General features: G+C 39.8%; 1 protein-coding gene across 1 annotated transcript; it reads left to right on the forward strand.

The window, feature by feature from the left end:
* Positions 1–2,509: 2,509 nt before the first annotated feature.
* On the forward strand, positions 2,510–4,963 carry LOC145967198 (uncharacterized). Its single transcript, XM_083091852.1, has 3 exons — positions 2,510–2,767; positions 2,926–2,986; positions 3,089–4,963. Exons 1-3 carry the CDS (start codon positions 2,510–2,512, stop codon positions 3,832–3,834), a joined length of 1,065 nt encoding a protein of 354 aa, XP_082947978.1. The 3' UTR covers positions 3,835–4,963.
* Positions 4,964–10,214: the final 5,251 nt, after the last annotated feature.

Consider the following 10,214-nt stretch of genomic DNA (forward strand, 5'->3'; position numbering starts at 1 on the left):
CTTTTAACCGAGCTTAATGCCTTAAACCATCTCATTTTTACATTAGGGGATAATACGGCTGCAATTAAAGCACCATCCGCCTCTGCATCTAGTGTAAAATACGGCAGGAATCTTTCCCTCAGTTTTTCCTCTAGTTCAGTTGTTGCCGCCTTCAAAAACACCAGATTTCCGAACTTAGCTGTTTTCTTTAGTTTCGTGCTAAGAGTCATCAAAGAGGGAATTAAACAACCAAATGTATGGTTCTCCTCTTTCTGCAAAAAATCTAGCGTCGATGCAATTGGAGCCATTAATTTTTCGTATTCTTCTAAATACTGTAAGTCACTGGTGGTCAATCTGGAAACGGCAAGAGCATCGCACAATTCGCCCAGTTTTGCTTTATGCTTGAGGAAAAAATAAACAGAATCAAACATTGAATTCCATCTCGTGATAACAGGCGTAATCAGAGATAAACTCAACGTTTTTACTATGATCTCAGAAGATTTTGGCCAACTGTTTTTCTTCCACAACACATTACATCTGTTGAATACCTAAAAGTTAAATTGAGAGTGAAAATCCGTAGGATATTATGGCACGCAGAACAACAAAAATTTATGGTGTACTTGCTGATGACGGTTGAACAAGCTTTTGTCTTTTTTCAATATTTTCACAAAATCTGTGCCCGCAAGTAAATTGAGAATATGACTAGCACATCTCAGGTGTTTCGGCAGTAACAATTGCTTCGCAATTTCTTCCGTTTTTTCCTCGTTCAAAACAACATCGATCATTTCGTCGTCTTCATCGAGGATTTCATCTGTTTGCGCATGTTGACTTTGGTTCGTTATCCCATACTCTCTAAACGCCTTTATGAAATTTGTGCCATTATCTGTGACTGTCGCAACAATTTTTGTGTGATCTATGTTGAACTTTTCATTAATTTCAATTATAATATCTCTTATTCTTTCTGCTGTGTGTTCTCCAGCGAATCTTTTACACGCTAAAGCCACAGAAACTCTTTCAAATTTATCGTTCAGCCAGTGAAGAGTATACCCGAAGAAGCTTCTATGTTTAGGGTGCAGTCCCACGTAGAAGAAAAAGCGGAACAGAAAAGCGGAACGGAAAAGAAGTATAGTGGGGGTAACCAATCAGAACGTTTCTCCAAAAGACATCATACCTAGCGTTCTCGTATGTATGTACATACCTAGCATATCTAGTCTTTCTTATTCATAAATAAAATTTATAAATTTATTTTTATATAAAATAATAATGTCATCGGTAAATTTTTTTATTATAATATAAAATATGTGTGTGTGTGTGTTTTATTTTCAGATATATATATTAAATTTTGTAACAATTTATTACACTTAACATTAAATTAGGTGAAAATATATTATTCTGAATAAAATATTTGTTACAATATAAAATGTAATTTTATCATTGTTTCATATAAATAGTTTAGTTTAATTTTATATTTCACAAAATATAAAGACAAAATTACACTAAAATAATATATTTCTCTTGTTAAATTTATATTATTATAAAGTTCTTTATTCCATTCCGCTTTTATATGACTGGGTTCCCCATGGAATATATTTTACGCAAAAACGGAAAAAATTCTAACCTAAAATTTACAATAATTCTGAATTAGCTTTGTTTTTCCGTAAATTATATTCCATTGGAATTTTCCATTTATTATAAAAAGATATTTTTTTACAAAATTGATTATTTTTGTTAACTACAATTCATAAAAAATAATTTTTTACTCTTACTTATTTCCGCTTTTTCCGGTACATGGGAAACCCGGTTATTTAAAATCGGAACAGATATGTCTTTTGGAGAAACGTTCTGATTGGTTACCCCCACTATACTTCTTTTCCGTTCCGCTTTTTCTTCTACGTGGGACTGCACCCTTAGACGACCATATATCAGCAGTTGTACAAACATAGTGAGTGTTGGATATTTTCTTGCGAATCAAATCAACCATATCAGTATATCGGCTATCAAGCAATCGCATTATTCGTGGTCGGCTTGGTACACAAAATCCAGTAGTTTTAAATAAATTTTTAAAAGAATCCTTTTCAACAAGTGAAAGTGACAAAGCATTATCAGTGATGAAATCAATCACTGAATTTTCGAATTGTGTATGAGACTTTATTGTTATGCACACTGAGAACCCGCCATAAGAGTGGGGATCTCTCTCTCTCTCTCTCTCTCGTGGACGCAGTCAATCTTTTGTCCATGTCTTCGACTCTTTGTAAAGCGGCGTCTACAATGAGATTTTAAGGAGACTTAAGTCTTACGCCTTAAGTCTCCTTAAAATCTCATTGTAGACGCCGCATAAGACGCTCTTAAAGAATAGAGCGTACGATCAGTGCATAATTGTGCCACCGTTAATCTCCCTTCCCATGTGAAAATACAACAACTGGTGTCAGAAGCGGAATCTCATAAGCTCAAGAGGAATACGAGCGAATTCGTGGCAAAATCCGATCATCGAATCTGCGACTACTACAAGGGTTAGATCCAGAGATCCAAGATGGACGTTCCCCCAGAGCTATTACAAGCAATCACAAGCATGATGGTCAGCGCCATCCAGTCGTCCGCGGCGCAAGCAACGACTAATGCAGGTACTACTGGTGGGACATTGGCGTCGCAGTCCCCGAAGCCACCATCGCTCACAGTTAGTGAATATCGATCGGCGGAAGGATCTTCAGTTGAAGATTATTTTAAGAGATTCGATTGGACCCTCCAATTGAGTAAGATACCCGAAGAACAACACGCGAACTACGCTCGCGTATATATGGGCGGAGAGTTAAATAATGCACTCAAGTTTCTAATCAGCCCGCGGCCACCAAAAGACCTAACCTATAACGAGTTACGTTCGACATTAATTAGCCACTTTGACCGCGCAAGAAATAAATTTGTGGAAAGTATTAAATTCCGCCACAAAAGGGAGAAACTATTGCTGCTTTTGCACTACGCCTTAGACAGGGCTCTGCATATTGCGAATACGGTGAGTTCCTTGATAGGATGTTGATCGAACAATTTATACATGGACTTTTATTACGTGAAACATGTGACGAGATTGTTGCTAAAAAGCCAGCCACTTTCGCAGATGCATACGAAATCGCGCACACGCTTGAAGCCACGCGAGACGTCAGCAATGAGGTTAAGGTTGCCGGAGTAGGAACCACATCCGAAGTCGTGCATAAATTAGGATACGCACCGTTACAAGTAAAGCGACAAAAGAAGGGCACACACCAGAAATCACAACCTCATGAGCGTAATGAGCAGAGAAAACCGCGTTTTCAACGACAAGGCGACAAACGGAGTACTGAAAAAAAGGAACGCATCTGTGCAAGCTGCTGTGGATCACACGCTCGCTACGAGTGCAAGTTCCGAGAGGCTATGTGTCATAATTGCAGTAAAAAAGGGCATATTGCCAAGGTTTGTAAGTCGACAAAGCAAATTCAAGCCCCTGCAGAAATAACGGACCAGGTCACAACCGACACTCAATCAGTAACTCGGATCGACACTGTGCAGCGTTTGGACAAACTAAGTGAAATTAATAGACTTGAAACTTCGCCTAAACGTATGCTTACGGTAAGGATTGACGGCAAAGATCTAGAAATGGAATTAGATACAGGCGCGTCTTGCGGTATTGTGAGTAAGGAAATTTTGTATTTAATCAAACCCAGTTGCAAGTTATTCAAAACAGACAGACGTTTTGCCAGTTACACAGGGCACCGCATCAATTGCATCGGACGCATACCCGTGGAAGTTACGATAGGGACGACTTCTCGGAGACTGAATCTCTATGTCGTTGATGGTAATTTTGATTCACTTTTTGGCAGGGAATGAATCTCTTAATTTGTGCACGAGATAAAGTTTCACGAACTTTTTGATGCGACGGATCGCATTCACACGATAACCACGAAGACACCTAGTCTCCTCGCGGAACAGAAGACTCGTTTAGATCAATTCTTAATGAATTACGAAGATATATTTAGTACGAGACCGGGCAAGCTGACAGGACCGCCGATTTCGGTCCATCTTAAACCAAGAGCGACACCCGTCTTTGCCCGCGCACGGGAAGTACCCCTTAGCATTACGCGATGCATATGCCAAGGAAATCGATGCTAAAATTGCATCAGGATTCTACGAAAAAGTAGAGCATTCTGAGTGGGCCTCTACAACACACATAGTTACGAAGAAAAACGGTAAATTGAGGATTATAAGCCAACGTTAAATCCACGCATTGTCATAGACGAATATCCTATTCCCAGGGCAGAGTATCTGTTCAACCGAATGAAAGATGCAAAGCTTTTTTGTCATCTAGATATTACCGACGCGTACACACACCTACCGGTTGACGCGGAGTTTAGTCATGCATTAACATTAAACACTCCAACACACGGACTTATTCGTCCGACACGGGCAATATACGGAACAGCCAACATCCCGGCAGTATGGCAACGCCGAATTGAAACAGTTCTGAGAGACATTCCGAATGTGTTTAATTTTTTTGACGATATACTGGTATTTGCAGATAATTTTGAGAACCTGTTGTCATCCCTCGATACAGTTCTTCGTCGATTGAGGGCCAAAATTGGGTCTGAAATTGAACCGTGATAAATGTGTTTTCGCTACCCCAACAGTGGATTTTTTTTTTACATCATAAAATAAACGCGCAGGGAGTACACAAGTCCGATAAGCATATTAGAGCGATTAGGGATGCACCTAAGCCATCCACGCCAGAAGAACTCCAGTTATTTCTAGGAAAAGCAACGTATTACGGGTCATTCATTCCAGACCTGTCTAGCAGGAGTCGTCCACTTCGGGACATACTGAACACACATCCTTTTCAATGGACAATATCAGCGGAATTGGCATATACAGATATCAGGGATGCATTGATATCGTCCCAGGTCTTAATGCCTTATGACCCGCAATTGCCACTGATACTAGCTACAGACGCTAGTAAAACAGGTCTAGGAGCTGTATTATCTCATCGGCTTACCAATGGTCCCGAGCGTCCAATCGCTTACGCAAGCCGCACGATGACGCCTACGGAACAGCGGTACCCACAAATTGACAAGGAAGCGCTTGCCATAGTATGGGCTATAAAGAAGTTTTTCCATTATGTTTACGCCCGTCATTTCACATTGATAACGGACCATAAGCCTCTAACGCAGAAATCTCCCGGAGAAATCTCTTCCTGTATTATGTATTAGCAGAATGGCGAACTATGCGGATTACCTTTCCCATTTTGATTTCGATATTGTATATAAACCTACGAAAGCCAACGTAAACGCCGATTATTGTTCCAGAATGCCTTTACCATTGGTAACAAACACAATTCATAAATTGTCTATACAGGAGGAGAGAGAGATACAGCATGGCGACGGATTTTATCACTTTGCTATGCACCAGATCAAGCAGCTACTGGTGCGAGCAGAGCACATCGCAAGCGAAATACGCAAGGATCCACACTTGAGCAAGATAATTCAAATCTTGGAAACAGGGTAGTGCCTTGCGCGTTTCGGATACAAAGCTCCAGAGACGAACTACACATTATCGAGAGACTGTTTGCTCTTGGAGCATCGAGTCATCATATCACCATCATTGCGGCCAGCTATTCTCGCCGACCTGCATGCAGCGCACATAGGCATCGTCAAGATGAAGGGCCTAGTTCGCTCTTTTGTCTTCTGGCCAGGCATAGATGCGGACATTGAGGGCATCGCCAGAGCATGCACATGCACCGCCAAAATATCGCGAGCACCACTGGGAATATCCCAAAGGACCTTGGGAACGGATCCATATTGATTACGCGGGCCCAGTCGAGGGCATGATGTTACTCATTATTGTGGACGCCTTCAGTAAATGGCTAGAAGTGAAAGTTACGAGTTCCACTATGTCAACCGCTACGATCGGAATCCTGGACGAACTGTTTGCAACCTACGGCGTTCCAATTACTGTGATGTTGGATAATGGCACGCAGTTTGCGTCAGCGGAATTTAAAGAGTTTCTACGAATAAGTGGAATCAAGTACCACAAATTTACGGCCCCGTATCACCCATCAACGAATGGCCAAGCTGAACGCTACGTCCAGACGGTTAAAGACGCGCTTAAGGCAATGGCAACTACCAAAAATACCCTGCAACGGAACTTAAATGAGTTCTTGCGGCAATATCGCAGAGCTCCGCACACGACCACGGGACAACCTCCTTCGCAGCTGTTCCTGGGACGAAACTTGCGTACCCGCCTCGACTTGGTGCGGCACAACGACAGGAAGCCCGCAGAGGCAGTGAAGCCTCCGAATCAGGGAATCCTACGTTTTAGAACGTTCCAACCCTCACAGGCAGTTTACTTTCTTTCAGGTAATCCACGCATGGACCGGTGGCTTCCCGGAGTTATCGCCACTCGTCTGGGAGACCTCCATTATAAAATCGAATATAATGGACGACATCTTAAGAGGCATGTCGATCAGATCAGAAGCCGTCAGGTGGATCGAAAAGCTATCGAACTGGCGCGGCTCGCCCCACCAACGAGCCTGAGTAAAACAACTTCAGAACAGTCTCGGCGTATACACTACAAGAGGACGGGAGTGGCATCACCAGTATGCCCGTCTGCCGCTGCACCAGCAGCATCTCCAGCAAATGCTCCGATGCAAGGAGCAACCCCTGCGTCCACTCTTGCGCCGACACCACGTCGCTCCCAGCGACCACGGCGACCGCCACGGCGATTTTCACCAAATTAAATCTATTAACATTAACGTCACTTAAATTTCTAATGTTTTATTTTTTTTCTTTCGTGGGGGAGGAAATGTTGTGTATGAGACTTTATTGTTATGCACACTGAGAACCCGCCATAAGAGTGGGGATATCTCTCTCTCTCTCTCTCTCTCTCGTGGACGCAGTCAGTCTTTTGTCCATGTCTTCCACTCTTTGTAAGACGCTCTTAAAGAATAAAGCGTACGATCAGTGCATAATTGTGCCACCGTTAATCTCCCTTCCCACGTGAAAATACAACACGAATTGTCGTTGCTTATCTTGTCCGTTGTCTCTGCATCTGCCGCTGAGCTTACTCCTTTGAGTGTATTCTTCGTACTTTGAAAGATGTTTATTTCGAAGATGGTTTGTAAAATTTGAAGTAACATTTAAATAGCCTTTTATACGCATGTTACATTCAACGCATTTCGCCGTAGTAGCTTCTTTGGCTGAGGTTGAACTTGAAGTTGAATTCTTGCCGTCTAAAATCTGAGTATAATTTAGATTTTAGAGACTATTATAGTGGGCGCTTAGGCAGTTGCCGGCACAGTCATACTTACACATATGCCATTCACCGAACCGTTGACTACACAAAACATGTACTGTTGTTGACGAAGAACTGGACACAATAATTTAAGTACAAAAAGTAAACTTACTAGATCCGTGAAATATTCATTATTAAATAGAAGTGACTTTTTCTTTACATCAAAATCTACTCTAGCCCGTTTTGAAATATTTCTTTCACTCTCGTCTGCGGCGGAGCTTGCCTTTCTTTTTTGAGTTCTTTTCGCTTTCTTTTTGTTATTGGACTTCTTCAGCTTCGCATTCTTCTTTTCAGGACGATCACGCCATGAAAAATCATGGAAACAATCGTCTGAGGAAAAATCATTTGATGCGTCGCTATCGCACATGTCTCTTCTGCGATAAATTACAGAAAAAACGCAAACTTAATTCACCCTTATAATCGTAAAAATTTCGATGTCACTGAACTTCACTTCACGAACGCGGTTAGAGAAGTGCCAAAACCAAAGCTGTTTGCGCATTTGCGGAAAGCCTCGTGTTGGTATCTATGTATCTACCAGTAACCGTGTGCGAGTCATGTATCGTTGTGATATAAAAACTAACGCAAAGCGAACGATAAAGTTTCTTTTAATCGGAATGGAAGATTCTCGAAGGATTTTAAATGAAATGAAAATTCTAAGATCAAATGAATTCAAAGTAATTGTCGAAAAATGTATCAATGTTAAATTTTGCTCTTCCATTCTCGAACAGCTACACATGTGCATATTTGAGATGTATTTGAAATGTATTGAAAAAATATTGCCAATATGTTTTAAAATACAGAAATATTTGCGACGGATTTGAATAGGATTTGAATACGATTTGCAAATACTTATTGGTATTTCAGCCAGTTTTTGCAAATATGTGACCATATTTAAATACAAATACCAATATAGTATTGATATTTGAAATCTTTTAAATACAAATACAGGATTGGTAATTGCTAAAATTATCAAATACCAATATCAATATTGGTATTTGAATTTAAAATATTTAAATATTTTACAGCTCTGACTTCAATCTTTTTAACTTTATAAATATTGCATACATTTCGCTTCACACATACTTGTATGCAGAGCATCGATTCCCCATGATGCGTACTTTCCGAGACACGTAGGTTACGAAGACCAATCGCAAATCTTCTTAGCATTTCCATTAGAGTGTACAACGGAAAATCTAATCTACAATTGATTGTATTTGTTACGCATTCCGCACAATACGCCCCATGTGAAAGCCGACTTTAAAAATGATGTAACTTCAATTAAAAGTTACTAGAATACGCAAGTTACGCTTATGCAAGTTACGCTTATGCAATCCGCGATACGCGCGATACGCTCCATGGGACTGCACCCTTAGGGTGGGCGCGTATCGGGCGTATTGAAAATCTGACCAATCGCAGACGTTCCGCTGTTTTTGATACGGGAAAGTTACGTCTGCGATTGGTCAGATTTTCAATACGCGCGTATCGTAATACGCTCCATGGGACCCCACCCTTACGCCGCATGTGACGGCACCCTTAGTTTTATGACGTATTCATGACGTTTATGACGTCATCAGAAGCGAAAGAACAGCGGTAATTATTCAGGATATGATATAAAACTAAACAGCTCAGGATATTTTTTGGATCTCTTAAGGGAGTCCTGCGCAACTGTAAGATATTTTAAGGATATCTTTTTGTATTCCTTATCTAGACAGCACAAGACAGCACAAGACGTTTTCAGGATCATAATCCAAACAGCTCAGGATGTTTTTTGGATCTCTTAAGGAAGCCCTGCCTGGCTATAAGAGATATTTTAAGGATATCTTTTTGTGTTCCTCATTACATCCCAAATTAGTTCAGAAAATATATGATTGATACACCGAAAAAATTGTATTTTTGAAATGTATACTTTATAAGTCCTCTTAATAAATATTCTTAATGAATAAGAATATATTCTTAATTTGCGATTTCTGCGCCGCAATTCGATTTCCGCGTGTGCGACATGCGTGCAATGGCACATGTTTCTTCATTTGCCGCTACGCGGCGACACCACTCTTAACTTCTCTCGTATTCAATATTTATCATAAAATGTATATAAAGGACTTGTATTAACGTAAGATCTAAAGTATATTTTTTTCTCTTAGCAGTGGTGCGAAAAAGTGGACGCTGCTCACATACAGGTTCTCTGATTGTGTGCATTTGAGCCGCATCCTCTTTCTGACATCACTGTTTATCAGTTTAATTTTAAACTGAATTTAAAATAATTTATTTAATAATCTGGATTCCTTGTTGGGATTCAGAATATTAAACAGATTATTTGAAATTAGACGGAAAAAAACTTTTAGACCAATAATTAAATTTATTTGACTTCAGTAAAATTTATTAAATCCAAAGAAACATTTTTTCTCTCTATGTTAAGAATATCTAATAAGAATATTTAATAAGAATATTTCTTTAGAAGATTTTCCTCTTAATTTAAGAGGATCCTCTTGGCGCCTATTTTAGTAGAATATATTCTAAAGATAAGTGACATATTCTCAAGTTGAGAATACAATTTTTTCGGTGTACTATATATATGCTATTTGAAGGATTAATATATAGCGTTTTCGACTTGTCGGGTTCAATCGTTCCGGGGTAGTTTACTAGACATTATTGACCAATCACAGCCGTTCTTTTCAAGAATGTAACCATATATTCTTCAAAAGAATGACTGTGATTGGTCAATAACGTTTAGTAAACTACCCCGGAGCGAATGAACCACAGACATTTATATTATAAAATTAAAATGAATAATAAGAGGCAATAAGGAGCCAACGCGGTTGTAGGGCGTGAAAACAAATTTTTTCTCCAAACAGTCAATTGAAACGATATTTCTTCTTTATTTCATACGTTTCGGCCTCATTTCGAGCCATCTTCAGTGATTCTAATAC

The sequence above is a fragment of the Camponotus vicinus genome, unplaced genomic scaffold, assembly GCF_025532165.1.
Source record: "Camponotus vicinus isolate PSW18456_S1 unplaced genomic scaffold, iyCamVici1.0 SCAF_2, whole genome shotgun sequence".
NCBI classification, from domain to species: domain Eukaryota; kingdom Metazoa; phylum Arthropoda; class Insecta; order Hymenoptera; family Formicidae; genus Camponotus; species Camponotus vicinus.

Excerpts from the sequence above, each read along its gene's own strand:
- LOC145967198 (XM_083091852.1), top strand. The coding sequence starts at position 2,510 with ATGGACGTTCCCCCAGAGCTATTACAAGCAATCACAAGCATGATGGTC. Across the intron at positions 2,768-2,925 it reads AACACGCGAACTACGCTCGC|GGAGAAACTATTGCTGCTTT; the intron begins GTATATATGGGC and ends CCGCCACAAAAG. Across the intron at positions 2,987-3,088 it reads CTCTGCATATTGCGAATACG|ATGCATACGAAATCGCGCAC; the intron begins GTGAGTTCCTTG and ends CCACTTTCGCAG.